Source organism: Prunus mume, linkage group LG2, assembly GCF_029339155.1.
Source record: "Prunus mume cultivar Tortuosa linkage group LG2, ASM2933915v1, whole genome shotgun sequence".
Classification (NCBI taxonomy): Eukaryota; Viridiplantae; Streptophyta; class Magnoliopsida; order Rosales; family Rosaceae; genus Prunus; species Prunus mume.
This window is the reverse complement of record NC_142699.1, coordinates 38,269,916-38,289,061: the sequence shown is the minus strand read 5'-3', so window position 1 is coordinate 38,289,061 and position 19,146 is coordinate 38,269,916. Positions and strand designations below refer to the sequence as shown.

At 36.3% G+C, this 19,146-nt stretch overlaps 4 protein-coding genes across 6 annotated transcripts; 1 reads left to right on the top strand and 3 right to left on the bottom strand.

Annotated features, from left to right (window-relative positions):
- Positions 1–825: 825 nt before the first annotated feature.
- On the top strand, positions 826–6,065 carry LOC103322766 (O-fucosyltransferase 1-like). Of its 3 annotated transcripts, none has more exons than XR_016124068.1 (10): positions 826–961; positions 1,054–1,210; positions 2,041–2,119; positions 2,209–2,279; positions 2,383–2,471; positions 3,311–3,434; positions 3,533–3,816; positions 4,502–4,631; positions 4,826–5,552; positions 5,745–6,065. XR_016124068.1 is itself a non-coding variant. In XM_089045790.1 (9 exons), the coding sequence occupies exons 1-9, from the start codon at positions 954–956 to the stop codon at positions 5,441–5,443; spliced, it is 1,560 nt and encodes a 519-aa protein (XP_088901916.1). In that variant the 5' UTR covers positions 826–953; the 3' UTR covers positions 5,444–6,065. The 3 variants fall into 3 exon arrangements, 1 of the variants encoding a protein (XP_088901916.1); XR_016124069.1 differs by having other exon boundaries at positions 5,741–6,065; XM_089045790.1 differs by having other exon boundaries at positions 4,826–6,065.
- Positions 6,066–7,152: 1,087 nt separating this feature from the next.
- On the bottom strand, positions 7,153–11,959 carry LOC148920262 (uncharacterized). Its single transcript, XM_089045791.1, has 9 exons — positions 11,501–11,959; positions 11,309–11,401; positions 10,966–11,070; positions 10,210–10,362; positions 9,628–9,726; positions 9,399–9,527; positions 8,590–8,769; positions 7,863–7,979; positions 7,153–7,614 (listed from the first exon to the last, which is right to left on the bottom strand). The coding sequence occupies exons 1-9, from the start codon at positions 11,831–11,833 to the stop codon at positions 7,450–7,452; spliced, it is 1,374 nt and encodes a 457-aa protein (XP_088901917.1). The 5' UTR covers positions 11,834–11,959; the 3' UTR covers positions 7,153–7,449.
- A 1,124-nt stretch (positions 11,960–13,083) lies between these two features.
- On the bottom strand, positions 13,084–14,235 carry LOC148920261 (uncharacterized). Its single transcript, XM_089044578.1, has one exon. It carries the CDS (start codon positions 14,233–14,235, stop codon positions 13,084–13,086), a length of 1,152 nt encoding a protein of 383 aa, XP_088900704.1.
- A 763-nt stretch (positions 14,236–14,998) lies between these two features.
- On the bottom strand, positions 14,999–16,072 carry LOC148920260 (F-box/LRR-repeat protein At3g48880-like; the record flags this gene model as incomplete). Its single annotated transcript, XM_089044577.1, has 2 exons — positions 14,999–15,721; positions 15,897–16,072. Coding segments are annotated over 2 exons (672 nt in total), but the record flags the coding sequence as incomplete, so codon positions are not given.
- Positions 16,073–19,146: the final 3,074 nt, after the last annotated feature.

Sequence of the window (19,146 nt, the reverse complement as noted above, 5' to 3'; positions counted from 1 at the left end):
TTTCGTCCAAAAATATGTTAGATTGCTGACGTGACACAAAGATGGTACTCGCGTATCCAATAAAATCAAAACATGACTAAAAGACAAAGCTATAAATCATATTTTTAGAATATTTTTTTTATTTAATTCACTTGGTGATATCATTAGATATATGAGTCCTACTTAATATGTCACATCAACAATCTAACATATTTTTTAACACAAACTTATGGCATGGATTATTTGTGAGCACCATTAATCTTGAGATCACAAATGACAAAAAAAATAAGATGTAACATGATAGTTTGGTTAACTTAAAAAGCATTTTGTGATAAAAAGCCCATAATAATAATTTTTGTGCTGATATGCATGTTCAAAATGCTTCTTTCATATTTGTTTTTTGTTTTATTTTTATTTGTATAGAATTTTTGTGAGACATAAATTCATACTTTCGGATATTAAAATTGATTTGAACTTGCCAAAATTGAAAATTACAGGATCGAATTCGGAATTTCCAATCCAACTTACAGCCCTAAACTAGTTGAGCTATTCTAAACCATTAGCCCCTAAACCCGGTGAGCATGTGCCAATTGGTTTTATTTTATATTTTATTTTTAGAATTAAAAAAGATAACATGGGTATTTATGTTCCATAAAAGTAGGTCATATTATTTGCTTTTGTTTTTAATTTTTAATGTTTTAATATAAAAATGTGAAATTACCATATTATCCTCATTTAATTAATAATTCAATTCTTAATGTTTGAATTGATTAAGAGTATTTTATGATATTTTGAATGTTTCACCATTCCTGCATAGATATTAAGCTGGTTAATTAATAAAAAAGTTGGGTATAAATAGAGGCCACCAATGTATTTTTCCTTTATACATAGAGAGAGATTCAATCACCGGAATTAAAGAAAGAGAGTGGCGGTTGAAGTGGACTGTGTAAGAAAGAAGCTCAATTTCTCAAACAATGCGAAGGTAAATCAACTACCATTTTCTCGCTCCGATTCAGAACTTTCCCGATAACGAAACACAAGTGGTCATAATTTTCTTTGGTTGATTTGATGCAGACCGGGGCTTTATAATCGGCAGCATGCGAAGCAAGCAGGAGCGGTGAAGGGCATGATTGGGAGGCTATTGATCGCTGTTGTGGTTGTCATCTGCACCATTTCGTTCCTGGTTTTGTGGACGAGCAATGGCGGTGGTCCATCCGGCTCTCGCCCTGAGGTTAGTCTGAAGCTGGGTTTAGAATCATCCTGTTCAATTTTAGTTAGTATAGATTGGCACATTAGTTCAGTTTTCGCTTTCTATTTGTTTGCCCGAATTAGTGATAACGATGAAAAGGTGCTTTCTCTTGAATGATGATTTACTTCAACTATGCTAATTACTAGGTAAATGCTACTGATTCTTGGATACATTGGAATTAGGAATTTTATCTCAATAAATCAGTATCTTCGGGGAGGTTACTGGGTATGTATATCAGGTTGTAGCAGTGATTTAGTGCTAATTAAGATTTTAGGATGCAGTCAAATGTCCCCTGGAAATTAAATACCTTTACTTTTCTGTTGCTACCTATTGACTGAACATTATCTTTGATATGAATGAGATCGCTGAAAATTCAAAATTTGTAATGCCAAGGTAAATGGTATTGATAATAACTGAAAATTGATATTTTGTCTATGATCAGTGAAGAAGATATTATGACTGGTTATTGGGAAAAAAAAAATTGGTGTAAAACATCAAGCGATCAAGCATAAAGTACTCATGCCATATCCAATTTTACATTTTCTTTAAAAAGAAAAAAAAGCACATTTGAAATCACCCTTCTGAGATGCTTTTGATGATAATGAATCAACATCTCAACGTCACTAGGAGTTTCCTGTGGTGTATTTTGTAATGGCCCAGTAAAAAAAAGGGTTGTAAGAAGGAAGCTGAGGTGGAGTTTAATGTTTTCGTACAATAAAATTGTCTCTTGCTCAAAAAAATGTAACAGCGGAACTGCTTGTTATGTATTTGTTGAAACTTTGACTCTGAATTTTCTTACCACGCATATGCAGTTGAACTTGGATAAACTTTGGAGAAGTGCTGATTCTGGTGGTTGGAGACCATCATCAGCTCCACGATCTAATTGGCCTCGTATGTGTTTCCTTTTTTCTCAATGAATTGTGCTTTGGTTTTTGTAAAATTCATTTTAAAGTTGTTCTGGTGCTTCTACTTTGTGGCAGCTCCACCTAGGGAGACTAACGGCTACCTACGAGTGCGCTGTAATGGTGGTCTCAATCAACAACGTACAGCGGTCCGTAACTTTCTCTTTTTCTGTATGATCTGTAATTGCATATTTTCACCCATGATCTTACGAGGGGAATATTTACCTTCTGTTACTCTCTTGGATGTTTTAGATATGTAATGCTGTTCTTGCAGCAAGAATCATGAATGCTACACTTGTGCTGCCTGAATTGGATGCAAACTCTTTTTGGCATGATGACAGGTATCTATTTTCAATGGTTGTCTGACCCTTATTTCACATATATAGATTTTTTTTCACCTATTCAAATTTCACTTTTAATATAGAATTATTAACTTTTATTTTCTGATTGAGGCTATTAAACCAAGAGAGACGAGGTAGGGTAGATAGAATTGTGACAAACATGTAGCTACATGATAGATGTGTCACACAGAGGAATTGGAAGATGTTTTCAGATAGAACTTGTTGCTGTAAGACATTACTTCTCTTCTTCTTTCATCACATGTACTTAAAACCTACATAATAAGAGATTTCATTGGAAAGGCCTTCAATTTTCAAGTTTATTCATTAGCTGATCTAGGACGACTCTTCTCTTGGGGACTTGCTTAAGGGTTTCAATAGTTACAGACCAATCTTGAGTTTCTCTATTTAACAATTTTCTGATTTTGTTGACGCATGTGGATCCTCCTATTGAGGATTCTCTGAGTCTGCAATTTTTATACTTACAGGTTTAGTTAAGAATTAGGATAAGTAAGTTTAAGGAAGGTCAACTTTGTTGCTTTGGATATCTTTTTCTCATTGATAGGAAAGTAATATGTTAATAAAAACAACTGTGAGGAAAGTTACAGCTTTAAGATAACTGCATGAATGCATTTTTCTGTCTTTTTGCATATTTTCATAGGAATATCTCCCTCCATATTTTAATTAATCTTATATTTGCTTCGGAAAACAAAGGAATTTGTTTTGTGGAACTTTGAGTAATGTGTCCACTGCTCTCGTTGATTAGTTGAATGCTTGTTTCTGTAAACTCTATAAAGTTTTAAATGCTTTTAACTGCAGCATGTTATCTTTAACATGTGCAGTGGTTTCCGCGGTATCTATGATGTTGAGCATTTTATCATGTCATTGAGGTATGATGTAAAAATTGTAGAAAAAATACCAGAAATTCGCAAAAATGGGAAGACAAAGAAGATAAAAGCTGTACAGGTAAAGCATATGTATTTGTTTTGATCACATTCAGAAATAAAATTTGAGTTGTTCAATAGGTTTGAAATATTTACTCCTTCCTCTAAACCTTGTCTCAGCTTCGCCCCCCTAGAGATGCTCCTATCAGTTGGTATACTACGGATGCTCTTGCGAAAATGAAGGAGCATGGTGCTATTTATCTTACTCCCTTTTCACATCGTTTGGCAGAAGAAATTGACAACCCTGAGTATCAACGGTTGAGGTGCAGAGTGAACTATCATGCTCTGAGATTTAAGACAAATATAATGAAGCTAAGTCAGTCAATAGTTGATAAGCTTCGCTCACAAGGTCACTTCATGTCCATACATCTTCGTTTTGAAATGGATATGCTGGCATTTGCTGGGTACGTTCTTATCTGATTATCTTTTCTAAATTCACGTTTGCATCTGCATGATGGTGGAGGGTCAGATGTAGAACAAATGGTTGACATCATTGCATATGGGGAAAAATCTGCTTAAAAGACAAGAATGTGATAGGAGTGAAAAATCCAACCAAACCTCACAGAGTCACATGGAGAAAGACACTTGTGTACAATGCATACATTGGGTTAAATTAAATCAAAGATTTGATGTGGAACAAGGAGAGAAATAAGGTAACTAATGCCGTAGTTTCAAGCATAACTAATGCCATGAGTGTCGTAGGATGTAGATCAGTGTGATACTAATTGATGTAGAACAAGGAGAGAAATAAGGTAAAATATAAACTCGGATAGTAATTTAACACAACAGCTTGAACTTAATTTGTTAACTTTAGTATCAATTGGTCAAAACTAAGATTCCCAGCACAAGTGTGGCCTGTTTATATAGTCTCTCTAATATGAGTTAATTTCTTGGTGAAATCCTTATATAAAATGAGGAATGACTGGACTGTTCTCCTTTATATCATGCCAAGAATTCTCCTATTTCATAGCCACTAGCTATGTAAGGGGTACAATCTGTTTGTTTCATGACTGGAATAGTTCATGATTAAGATTTTGAAAAGTAATGTTATCTGAAGACTTCTTAAAATCTGGTATGATTATTCTGCAGCTGTTTTGATATTTTCAACCCCAAAGAGCAAGATATTTTGAAGAAGTATCGGAAAGAAAATTTTGCACCAAAGAAGCTTGTGTATGAGGAAAGAAGAGCCATTGGAAAATGCCCATTAACTCCAGAAGAGGTAACATTATCTGTCTTGTTAATGTTTTTTTTATTTGTCGTTGGAAAGTGTTGTTTTATACTGCCGGTGAATGGTGACATTACCCTGGATGGCTGTTACCTTGCATCAGTATCTTGTTATGTTTTGCTTACCAGGTGATAACACTCATTTCCTATATAAAACACTAACAAAGTTATGTCCCTCTTTCTATGCAGGTTGGTCTTATTTTACGTGCAATGGGGTTTAACAATTCTACCAGGATATACCTAGCTGCTGGTGAACTATTTGGTGGAGAGAGATTCATGAAACCGTTCCGGGCTTTGTTCCCTCACCTTGAGAACCACAGTTCTGTAGATCCTGCAGACGAGCTAGCAGAAAATACCCAGGGATTGTTAGGGTCTGCGGTGGACTACATGGTTTGCCTCCTCTCTGATATTTTTATGCCTACATATGATGGCCCTAGCAACTTTGCCAACAATCTCCTTGGACACCGCCTATATTATGGCTTTCGGACCACAATTAGACCCGATAGGAAAGCTCTTGCTCCAATCTTCGTTGATCTAGAGAAGGGACGGACAACTGGTTTTGAAGAAGCTGTTAGGCAAGCCATGCTCAATACTAACCTTGGCGGGCCCCACAAGCGGATTCCGCCTGATTCTTTCTATACAAATTCTTGGCCCGAATGTTTCTGCCTAACATCTCCAAAGGATCCAGTGCATAAATGTCCACCAGATAATGTTTTGGAAATTCTTAACAGCCAGTTGGGTGAAGCCACTGATGACCTGGAATCCGTGCCCCAATCAAATTCAACAATATCTGTGGCAGAAAGATGAAAAGTAGTCTCAGGATTTATAGCGGGTGATTGTTCCACGCCAATACTGATGAATCCCTGTCCGTGTAATTGATAAGGAATGGCTTTTCATAATAATACTCTGCCTTCAGGTAATCATTATCTGTACTTCTGTTGTGTTTAATTTGTTTTTTAATAAAGAAATTTCCTTGCTTGTCCTCTTTCACAAACAATCCCATATTGTTTTATTCATCATTTGGATATTTATGGACATTTCGTGTTCCTTTTGATCATACAAGTTTATGGTTTTTCGGTGACTCTGGTCTTGTGGTGATTTGAGACAGGATCCATGTTGGGTATTGGGGGCAGGTTCATGTTATCTTGGGGTTCACGCCATGGTGATTCAGTATATCGAAAAAGAAGTTGACACTGCTGGAGGACGCATGAGCCAAGCCATGTTGATAGTTTCAGATTTGTTATGCTGTGATCTAAAAATTTACTTCTGATTAGTGATATTGTATTATATTTGATTGACTCCCTTATATGTTTCTGCCATGTCACATGTGTGACTAATCATATAAGATTTTCAGTCTTACCTTACAAAAATGCTACATTAAGTATTAAATTACTCGGTAAGCTCATTCTGGTTTTGATCCATTTTGAAAGGCTCTAACTTTGACTTTTGAGTGAGCTCGTAAATGAACTGTAGCTTCATTACATGCATCTGATGTGCGATTTGAATCAAGGATTGGGAAAAATTAAAAATAAATTATCTGACCCTAGCCTCCAGTTTATTCTGTGTCTTCTGCAATATCAACATATATTTTACTTCATTTTACTCTTCCCCAGAAAATCAGTCTTGTTATTGAAAACATATATTTGCTATTGTTGCTGCCTGTTTGCATCGATGTGGTTTGTGTTCCTTTGGGCGTACCTGGTTTTTGGTGCTTTGTTAGCTCCCTCGGCCTGTGGCTGTTGGTGATTACTACTCTTGTCTGGCCTCTCTTTTGGGTAGTTGCTTAGGCCAGCTGGTCTTGTCAGTGGTTCTAATGCTGCCTGTTGTAGTTTTGTTGCTTTTCTTCTTGGATTTTATTTCCGCTTCTTAACGTTCAGCTTCCTTGTCCCGAGCCTATTCTCTTTGTTTTGTTTTGGTCAGGGCCTGGGTGTTGGTGTATTTTCTCAATATTTTGACATAATCCAAAACATAAGCTTTGTAAAACCTTTCAGTAATTAAATACTTAAATTTTTGAGTGTTCTAGGTATTCACGTATTAAAATATGAGTGAACGATGAAATTCATGTCATGCACATATGATCAGAGTCGCACCAAAAAATTACTCCAGAATACCCTTCCCTGGTTCAAATTCAATTCCCTCGAACAGGAGGAAAGATGGTACATTAATACTTAAATAGTCTGCATTACATTTGAAAATTGCCCAGTTAAAGCTGTCTATTTCTGTAAGAACGTAAAGTATCAGTAATGAACTAGCATGGTCTTTATTTTCTTCTACTTTCCTTTCTCTAATGAGATTCAGACAAGGCATCTCATGTTTTTATCAAATTCGTCTACTAGTTATTCTTATTCCCTTGTCCTCCCCAATAATCTTTTGTTCTACCCATTATCCATATAGCCACATCAGAATCAAAGTCCTACTAGCTTGGCTACCAGTCATGTCCAAGCCTAACAATTCAATAGGTTGAAGGATTTATAGCCATATGAACAAATAAACAATGAGCTAAGTACAAACAGGGCCAAACTAAAACGAATTATATAAAATAATTAAATAACTGCAATCCATTTGTCAAACCAAGGAATCAACATGTACGACTAGTGTTCCGAAACAATAACCCTCAGTAAACAATTTCACCATTCCAGAATTGGTGGGAAAGCGAAATAAATAAAGGATGAAGTCTATTCTATCAAAGATAATCAATTCAAGGCATTAGTAGTTGTTACTCTAAGAGCATATACATCCAGTCATTTACAAACATGGACATTCGAATCACAAAATGGATAAAAAAGGAAAAAGGAATGACAGTGTAAGGTAAATTAGCCTGAGGATTGTACACGCAACTTGTTGGCAACATACAGCAGATGTCTGATGTTTGTTGGAGGATAGTTCTGCAGTAGTTTGAGATTAGAGGTAAAATCACCTGCTAGTAAGCGCCTCCGAATGAGAATCAACATTGCACAGCATACTCGAAGAAGGGTTTCCTACAATTGTTAGTCAGCTACGTCGTTAGCCTAAATACAAACAAACAAAAGACAAAGCCAAAAGCAAACCCGAAAGTGCAGAGCACTACTTTTCTGGACACAACAAAGGCAGGCTTAGTCCTCAGAACCTCAAACCATAGGCAAAAAATTCTATCTGAATTGAGTTGCATATTACTGACAATCTAAAGGGTGGTGTAACACACTGTGAAAGCAAAAGTAATGTAAAGTCAGAAAGAGTATAACACTACCTGAGGACCTTCTGGGTCACTTAAAAGTGTATCCCAAATGTGAAGGCTGTCTGCGAAATTGAATTCCTGGGTTAAGAGAAGGGTGATCCACCTAAATGCATAAAATTGGGGATTGACCTGACATTTTAAAGTAGAACCCAGTCAGACATTTATACCAAGTATTTTGTGACCTAAATAGTATTTTAAAAAGAATTGGCAAATCATGAATGCTAAGCTAATGAGAACTGCACGTAGAGATGTAAAATATACAGTGGTTAGCACAGGCAGGTTCCTGTTGTGCCCCTGCCCGCCTCAATTGGGCTTGTGTTGTACTAGGCCACATGTCCATTGAGTTTTCTATTTATTTATTTTTAAGATCAGATTGAGTTAAAATTGGGGCACATCAAAACATTTGGTTATTACAGTTTGCAAAAGCCAAACTTGAAGTCTAGTCTAGTGTGAATTTATAAAGATTTAATGAGTGTGCTACACTGCTACTCACATAATGCTCTCTCTCTCTTGTCATAATGTGACTTTTGTCTTCATTTGATTTATGATCTACACTTCTTTTGTCTGAATTTATAGTTAACATTGTTATCATTATTTGGACAAAATTTGTTTCAGAATATGTTTAACCAGGTTCTTTTTACTCACCATCATCAAAACTCAGTTCAATATTATTTTACAGTTCTTTTACTCAACCATCAGGATGTAATATGAAAAAAGATATATGTTAAAAATGTCTTACTTTGGTTGTGATCTCAAGATGACGCCATAGCTCTTCATCATGTTCCTTCAAAAGCTGTGACAATTTTGTTATAGTGGAACGAATTCCCACAACACTATTATCAAGTTGCTGACAGAAATGATCCCGGAAGCCACTCAATAATTCAACAAAACAAAAGAATGTGTCTGCTTCAGCAGAGGCCTACAAAACTTGACATTAGGAAACAATGAGCAAAATTAACCAATAACAATAAATAAAATGGCAGTGAAGAAGTGTTACGCACAAAAAGTATAATGACAATAAACTGATTTATATCACTGTGTCCATTACTGTTATCCCTTTTCATGAATTAACACAATTTTTTGTTCAAAGCCAACATCCAAATCAATCACTAAACATTTTATTTTGTTATAGATAAAACATAGGCATTGCTGAATAGTTTTCGTAACAAATTGCTCTCAATTCTTTTTTCAGGTGACTTAAATTGTACCACTTGTGAGTTGTGATCAACATTTGCCCCTTCTTTTTCTGCATGTTACAATTAACACCCCTATTGGTCATAATTAAGCCTGCACATCCTAAGAAGCATGATCATATGGCGATATTGACCAGAAGAACATGCAATTCAAATAAAGTTAAGGACAATCAGAAAGTCAACATCAGCTCCCTAGTACAGCAGAGTACCTAAATTTTGAACCTCACATTCAGATAACAACATATAAGAACATCTTATGGTCCAAAGACAAACATCAAAATCTGAAGACAGCTTCTAGATTAAATTTTTATAGAAAAAGTTGAAATCGAATACAAAAAATATATGGCATTCTTACCGCATCTTCCTCATTTGGATCAGTCTTGAATACATAGAACAGTGGTGCCAAAATTTCGTTCATCCCTTGAACATATCTTATACCGGGATTTAGCTTGGCAAATACAATCAGGATGTTCTTCAAAGCATCCTGAAATTGTTATATACATTTAAGTCAGCCAGATTTCTAGTATTTGGCAAATCTTACAGATGGCTTGTACCATAGTTTGAACCAAGGGTCAAGCGCAAACCTGATTAGATTTAGCATCTGAAGAGTCCCCAGAGAAAAAGTGCAAATCTGGATGAGTACGCTTTACATCTCGGTCAATCTGCTCTATGATCTCTGTGTCCTACATGATCAAAAGTTTGAGTTAGATATTTCATAAGAAGTTTTTGCGCCAGTAACTGCTACCACCATTCTATAATGGTACAACAGGACAAGGAACTAATATTTTCAAAGCGGAGAATTCTTCTCTTTAAGAGTGAAGATGTTGTATTGCATCACAACTGTGTCTTGTGTTTATCCGGCTGAAGGAGGGTCCCAGAGCAAAAAAGTAAATAAAAAATCATGGTACATCGGAACTAATTAGGTAAGGCATGACTTTTAAGGATGCATTGCGAAATATGATCTTCGATATATTCCAGTGGCAAAAGAAGAGTTAGTGTTGAACAGCAAAGTAGTTTGAAACAGGATTTATTTAGTTTATGGGGGTCCTCTTTTTATTATTATTTTTTCTCTTTAAAAAGATCTTAGTTGAGTTAAGGAAGAATTTAACAAAGCATCAACTATGGGCCTTAAATAAGTTAAGCAAGTAATTTCACCCAGTAACTACCTGGAAGAACTGATTCCAGACGCTGGACTGCCCAAGACTCAATGGATGCTCGCCATGAGTTATTTCTGATCTTGATAGCAACCCTTTGCCTTGACCTTTTGATTCATCAGTGTCACAATTTGTACAGTTATCCATCTTCCTTGTGATTTCTGACTGACTAGCCAAAGGAAACATTCAGAAACTCATACTTTAACAGAAGTTAAGAATTGCAAAAATGCACGAATCACATAAGCATATTGTGCCAACCTTTCATTTTTCATTTTATCTTCACTTTTCATTAAGACCCTACAAAGCTGGCTAAAGCTGTTGACCAACACCCAATATGAAACACTACAAGGAGAAGTGAAGATAACTGCATTGCTAAACTGGATGAAAAGGCTGGAACATCTACAGTAAAATTTTGTGGGTTACCCTCCGCTCAATTTTCAGGAATAAAAATCAATGAGCTATTCTTTCCTATAGAAAATGTCTGCTAACACTCTTTGCACTATCAGCATTACCAGCTGATCATTCAATGGCATCAATTTATTTGCTCTTCAAAATCTCCATCGATTTGAACAATTGTGACTAAAACTTGTAGCAAATTTTGAGAACAGCGTTAGCCCATTAAAGAAAATAGTTAGCAGAAGTCCTTCAAATCAAAACAAACTGTGCTGTTCTTATACCCTGTATAATTAGTCTAGTTTTTTCAGTTTCATCTTCAAATCCCAAACATGAACATAAAAATGGAAAGAGAAAACAATAAACATGACTTACAGGATTCATCAAAAGCTCATCTTTAAAATGCTTGTACTGTGACCTCTTTTTAGCTAACTCAGATGACCAAAGCCCCCGATCTGGTGGTAGATATCCAAGTAAAAGCTGCAAGCAATAATTATCAACGCTTAAAATTAAACCAAGTCCCTCAAATGCAACAAGAAAACTCAAAATTGCACACTTTATTCACACTGTCAAGCTTTATTGGCTAGTCTAGTAACTTTTGAGGCCCTCAAATTATCATTCCATCCATAATAAGCTAAAACTATTACCGCATTTTCTCTAGAAACAAACACAACATTAACACAAAATGAAATCAAATACAAAAACGAATCATAATCACCTTCCACACAGTAGAACGTATGCCGGCACCATCTGGTATGCCCTGCGACGCAATTCTACGCAAATCGCGCAAATTAATCGTCTTTCTTGATAGCTACAAACACAAAATTAAAAAATTAAAAAAAAAAACCAGAATTCAACATCTCTACATGCACAGAGAGAGAGAGAGGGAGAGAGAAAAAGAAAATCTAACCTCGACCAAGAGCTGAGCCTGCCTGGAGATGTCTTCGGGGGAAGGAGTGGTGTTGTTCTTGTCTTCGTGATTAGGAAGTGAATCTGTGGATTGGGGCTGCGGAGGGGGCTTGTCTTCCCTGGTGGGTTTGGGAGGGGGCACGGGGATTGGTGGGTCAACCATGGACGGTGGCTCGTAGTCAGAGGTGGAAGAAGAACTGGTGATTGTGGTGGGCTTGGAGGTGTAGGGTTGAACGCGATCGTCGTCGAGAGAAGGAGAAGGCGTAGAAGACCAGAGCGAGCTGTTGAGCCATTCTGGGACTCGTTTCTTCACCATTTGAGGTGAGTGAAACATGAAATTCTAGAAATCGATTGAATTTCTAGGGTTCCTGTGTGTTTCTGAGCTGACGCAGTTTCTTCCTCTTCTTCTTCTTCTTTCTTAATTTCTCGCCACGAGTCTCCGAGCGGAAGACAGGCTTGACAGAGACGGAGAGAGATATTGATTGAGCTGAGGTGTGTGCTTTGACTTCTTGACGGACCAATCGTAAGATGCCGCGTTGCTGCAGGTAGTTTTCATGTTAATAAAAAGAGTTAAATACAGTTTTGTTGAGTTGAGTGTTTTATTTATTTATTTTCCTTAATTATAAACTTAATTAAACTCTAGGAGCATGATTGCAACTTTCTTAAATACATGTGTGACGTGTCTAAGTTAACTACTTGATGTGATTAACACACTTAAGACTGTTGTTGAAGAATGTTGTTTCTAATGCGATGATTAAACTCTAATTATAGATCACCATTTGGTTTAATGACATTAATCTCCACTCCGTCTGTTGAATGCCTGCATTTAAATAAAATAAAATAAAACTATAGATCTAGTTTGGCTTAACCAAGTTTGGAAGCAGTTGTCTTCTCACTCTGTATTGGAGTTCGAATCCCCTCTATATAGTTTAGATTATATTAAAGTATAATATCGTTTGTATAAAAATAAATAAATAAATAAAAACTCTAAATATGGGCTGTTCTTTATTCAATTTTTTTAAATATTTTTAATAATAGATGGGGGAGGGAGGTTTTTTAAACACTGAGACCACATGATTTGCAAGTCAAAGATCTTTTTTCTTGGTTAGACTTTGTTGTCTTTTTTTTCGAATTTCAATTAAGAATACAAAAGGAAAATGAGTTTTTTTAAAAAATAAAAATAAAAAATTTATATTTTATTTTATTTTATTTTTAATGCGGAGAATAGAAATTACAAAACAAAGCCTCTAGAAGACGGAGGCCAAAGATGTCAAAATAGAAAGGTGAGTCGATACCCAGATTGTTTCCTGAACTTACCTAAGCTTCTAAGTTGACCATTGATAAACATCGAGCAATCACTATATAAATAGGCACAGTACGTATATTTCAAATGAGGCAATCAAAATGCGAGTGAAAGAAAACTCTGTAAGTGCAGAAACAAAATGTAATTAGATGAACTAGCTAGAACAAGCTGCTAGCTAGCGGAGCCCATTAAACATGTCCACAATCCAAAGCGCTTGTGAGATGTCCGAAGAGTAATGATATCGTGTAATGGTTTCATCCTCTAAATTGAAATTGCTTATTTCAGTCGGCCAACGAAAATCCATGTAATATATGGAATTGGGTTGGCACTGAGGAAAAGTTAGCCAAAACCGAGATACTACAATTTTCACTCAGGAACATAACCTCATCTCCAATACTTTTCATTTCAACATGCTGCACGGATCCATCCCTCTCATTGAACACCAACTTGTAAACCATGAATCTCTCTCCACTATCACAATGATCATCTTTCAGCAATCTTCGAACGTGCAACAAGTCTCCCTTGGTTGATTCCACGAGATAAGCTTCATCAGCCTCACTTTGGAACCGACGTTTTTCCTGGTTAAAATACTTTGTTTTCATTGACCACCTATTGATATCAACGGAAAGAATGTTTCCGCACTCTAAAACTGCAAGGACTAGACTTTTATGAAATATAGCATCCATAACACGCCGCGGTGTGAATAATTGAGTCCAATATTTTCTTCCTCCTTTGGTGAAAGCCAACGTAGAAAGACGTCTGCAAACTGCTACAACCATGTAACTGTCTGGATTCAATGTGGGATCCTCAGATAAGATAACCTTCGGGATGTGCTTCGGTATAAGCCCGTACTTTCGGAACTCATCCAAACCTTGACTCGCATACGTGTGGTGGTAACAGAAATCCAAGTGAGGGAGGCGAATGGGCGCCGCTGCTTTTCTGAAAGGGTTCACCAGAGTTATAGTCCGTAGTTCTTGTTTGCGCAGTTCTAGTTGTTGGTTCCAAAAAAATTTCGATGTACGGACTATCAGTTGTTTTTCCAATACATCCATTGTGGCTAACCAACCATGGCCATGGCACGTACTAATCATAGTACAGGGCACTGATAACTCAATGTCGGAGGTTTCTCCTCCAGGAAAGCTGTACAGTTCCAGCTTTCCTTTGGATCCTGTTGCAGTTGGAACCAGGAGCATAGGAAGAAGCTCACGCTGCCAACGCTGCGTTAAGCGATTGTATTCTTTTGCAGCAACACGCCATTGCTTGCAAACGGCAGCAACCCGAATATGGTCAGTGGGATCCCGCAAGTTATCCAGAATTAAAAAATGAATGGGAAGACTTGCCCATTGATCTGACACTCGAGTGTCATTCTTATTATTCCTTAGTCTTGTGAGAGCGTATGAATATTGAACCCAAAACCAACCTGTCCAAGACATGGCTGGCTAGCAATCAAACCTGGACGACTTCAGCGCTAGTGAGGGTTTCTGCAAGTGTGTGTAATTGTGAGGTAGTAATTGTATAGAATTTGATAATGGGTACACGCCTTTATATACAGCACAAGCCCTTACCTTAGGCTAGAAGGAATAGGGTTCCTATATGATCAAGGAAAGCTACCAAGTCAAATACCCAAATTGTCCGTGCCATCCATGTCTTCTTTCCTAAATTTGTTGGCATGTGATCCTTGATTTAACGGCCCGTGCGTTGTTAACTCATGTTAGAGAAAAGAACAAAAATCAGAACATAGAAAGACCGACTCGTCTTCTTCGATTCATGGAGTCTGTTTCTGTTTTTAGGTTTTTGAAATCTTCCTCAAACATTTTTCTTATTCTATATGTTTGCCCTCCATATTTTGACTTGTAAAAGGCCAAAAAAAAAAAAAAAACTTAACTTTTTACTATAATTGTTATTTTTCTTGGGTGCACATTGTAGTGTTGGCAAGGGTCCCCTTGGGTGCACTCAATACCATGAATGCCCCAATAATTGGAATATAATTTCCCTTTATGATGTATTTAACATTTGTTGACCTATTGTCAGGTATAACTCAGTTGGTTGAGCTCTTTCACCACATCCACTTATGTCATGTGGGTAGATGTTCAAAAACTCGAGACGCCCAATTAATATTTGTGTGTAAAACCCCATCCCAATTGCTTGTACTCAAAAAGAAAAAAAAGGCAAAAGAAATAACAAACACAAGCATGATTACAAAAGAAAGTATAGTTAATTTTAAGGTAAATGCTATGACATTCCGCCTCCCGAAATGGTCATGCATAAGTAGAGTGGGGAAACTATGGGCAACAGACTGACCTCAGCCAATTCAATAGCAATTTTTGTTTTCCACCTTTGCTCGAATTGGAGCAGATTAATATATAAGGATCAAATTCTTGTTCATATATAGCCTCTAGAAAATTCTACATACTAGTACGGCTTTAATCAGATTCATATGCATAAAGATAGACAGCATTTTTCTCAAAGTAATCATCGCAATCTGTACAACAATCAGAAAAAGAACCCTCACACCTGAAATTAGTATTATGGGAAGCAAGCGTGTGTATTTCACCGTCGCCCTCGTCAAAACCTCTACATTCACTGACATCCAAAACCACAAGCTCCTTGCAGCCCTGTAGTAACATGACAAGATTATCCCGACCGATGTCTGCCCGCCTCAAGCTCAAGTGCTTAATATCAGGCACCAACTTGACAATTGCCAGTGCCTCAGCATTGCCAATATAGGCATTAGCCACATGCAAACGCCAAAACTTCTTGCAGTGAATGCTGATCTCTGAAAGGGTTTTCTTCAGATCAAGACTGCTCACCAAGGACAACTCCTCCAAATGTTTCCACTTCGCAATTAGTTGAGGAATTATTCTTGGTATCTGGTGCACTAAATATATGGGCAAAGACAGAGACGTCAGGCGAGGGCACCTGCAAACAATAGTTTAACCCTGCCATTTTAGGGTGACTTAACTGATATTATATGGATAAAGAAGATGAATGAATTCTTACATCAGAAGAAACTCTTAAGAGTCAAAAAACATAAAGCTAAAACCCAAAAATATGCACTAATGAAACACATTGAAAAACTTTTGAGAAAGCTTACACATCTGCAACATATTTCAATGCTTCGAAGGTACAGCAGCCAGGTAGCCTGAGAAAAGTAGGATGCCCTCTGCTACGATTGACGACAAACTTTATAAATGCAGTGATAGAGAAATGACGCTCATCAATTTGATATTTACATCGAAATATATTCATAAAGGTTCCAAAAGCAAGAATTTTTTAATTTTTATCCTTTGCTCAGGGTTGGGGCATATTGAATTTCCATGCTACAAAAAACAAAATTTTACTCCATTTCTTTCAATTTAACTGTTGTTTTCTCCATCTAAACTCCTACTTCTTCAATATAAAATGGAACTGAGCAAAACATTTCATCTGAGAAGAAAAGACTAAATGCATCTTTTAGAACAAAATTAAGGTGCAAAGACCTCAGAACTGTGAAATGCAACTGAAACGGAACGATTCCGACAAAGAAAGCATTTTTAAACGATAATATCAGTAACGAGAGATAAAACTTACGCGGGTTGGGTCCTGCTTGCTCCAACAGAGTCCGAGAACAGAACCAAAATTAATTTTAGACGAAAGAAGAGAGAGTTGACCGCAGAAGATTGTTGAAGTGGAAGATTAAAAGAGAATGGGTGGAGAGGAGTTGTGGGCTATAACCCACTTTTAAATTTGTTTGCTATGGGACGACCCGGGCTATGTAGCCCAAGCTAGACGAACATGTGGGTATCTGACGAAGCGTGACAAAATAAGAGTCATTTTATAGTAAGGATTTTAAATATACTCCCTTAAGTGAGGTTCTAGCTCTTAATAGTTGAATTAGACTAATCAATTTGATCCAAAGGCTAACTAATTTGACCCAACAATTAAGAGATAAGACCTCACTTAAGGGCTATAAATAATGCCCTCACTATAGAATTCTTAGACAAAATAATGAAAAGCTATAGCCTAAAATTAACAAAGTTTCCAAAATATAAAACATAAAAAGGCACTTTTCAACTGCTAAACGATCTTGGATGCCCAATAAAGTCCATACGTTATGACAATGCAATAAGTTTTGCTCGTGACACTGTTCTCTTCAAAACGATGGGTCATAGGCCCGAATTTGAGCTCGGGGCCCAAACTTGCGAGTTCACTTGGTTTGCCTTTGCGCAGCGTCTCCAACTCTTCTTCAGATTGCCTTCGCCATCTATTCTACATCAATATCCACTCATGAATTCTATAGTGAGGGCATCAAATTGGTTAGCCGTTTTAATAAACTAACTTATCTATTAACTGTTGGATCAAATTGATTAGTTTGATCCAACGATTAAGATATAAGATTTCATTTAAGAGCCTTAGATAAGGCCTCATTATAGACTGACCCAGCTCACTAACAATATCTCGTAAGAGGCATTGTTGCCTTATATGGAGAAAAGAGCTCATGTATGTGGGTTTTCTTGAGGTGTTATATATTGATTTGGAATGACTTTTGTTGTTGAATTGAAGAGTTGCTTAGAGCATCCATAATAGTTGTTCAGTTGTTCAATTGTTCAGTGCAATAGTTCAATAAATTGATCTTTTTTTATATCTATTGAATTGAACTGTTGTTTTACTTGCAATGGTATAATTCGATAACTTCATATCAATAATTATATCTACTTACGCGTTGTTTTATATACTCAAATAAAATGAAAGGGATAAATTTAATAATACTAAAAATTGTACCATTGCAATATTCTCAAAGACATCTTTAAAAGGAGACCAAGTTTTAATATATTTGAAAAAAAAAAAAATTGGTGTATTTTGTCTATTGCATTGAATTATTGAACAACCATTACAGATGCTATTAACAACATAATACATTAATTGCCGTATTTTTTCATTTTTTTATTGACATGTGGGTCCCATGGTTAACCTAATGCAATTACAATAGAGGGTTTATCACATAGCACCCTCTATTGCAAATGAACTAAATCACATCATTGCAAGTGAGATTTTATTCTTTTAGTTCAATGTTATCCAATAAAATTGCATTGATCCTAACCATTGCAGATGCTCTTAAAATGTGTTGATATTGAGTTTACAAAACTAACACAAAAATGTTGGTTATGATATTTTTACAAACTCTTTCGCACCTCTCACTTTGAACTCTCATTGAAAAATTCATCGTACTATCAAATTAAAATGATATCCCTCAAAATAAAGAAAAATTATCGAGAAAAAAATGGATAAATTTGGACATGGACCCTTATGATTTTTCAGAGTTGCGACAAAACTTTCATGGTTATATACTTGAACGACTACAATGAGTAGAATCTTTAAGTAAAAATTTGCTCATTTGCCATAGCGTTTGGTAGAGTTCCACAAAAGAATATGAATATTTATTAGATTGTTGTAGAATCTCTTTAAGTTTTGTTGTCTTCCCAAAAACACCAAGAAATTATCTTTATTGAGTGGGGCAATGTCATCAATGAAATGATGGATGGGTCTGTAGGAAGTTCAGAAATTATTTTTATTGAGTGGGGCAATGTCATCAATGAAACGAACTCACACTTGCATATATAATCTATACTTCAATAGATTCGTATACTTAGAGTAATTTTAGTTAGTGCATTAATCTGTGTCACTATTGACCATTTCTTAATTTTGGGTGGTAAGAACTTAGGATTTTCCGTAGAAATAGATTATAGGGAAATACACGTAGATGATCCCTTTGCCCAACTTTCATTCCCAAATAATCACTTTACAAATCTTATTACCTAATTGCCCTCCTAATTGCCCTCTCTCTCTCTCTCTCTCTCTCTCTCTCTCTCTCTCTCTCTCTCTCACACACACACACACACACACACACACAGTTCTATCTTCCTCTGTCAGTGATTTATCTCTCCATCGTCGGTCGACGACTAACACCACTCTTTTTCTCCCTCTGTCGCGAAAACCATATCATCATCTCATCTTTCTCTTGTTAATCGTGAAACCCACCATCAACCCTATCTTTTAGGTCTCTGTTCGAATCGACTAAAGTCGCAGGTTGTTCCAATTGCGAAGGTGAGCTCGATCGCCGAGGTCCAAAAAGTTGTCTTCTTTTATTGTTTGGTGTACTTTTGTACATGTGTGTGGGTTTCTATAAAATTTGTTTTGTTTTGATTGGTTTGGTTTCTTTCATTTAGTGTTGATGGTGATTTTGTTAATCTTTATGGGTTTTCTCTGAAATTGGTATTTTATTGGTCATTGTTATTTGTTATGAAATTCCATCTTGATTTTTCAGTTGCAGTAGCATTTTGATGTGTCTAGTTTGTACACAGAGT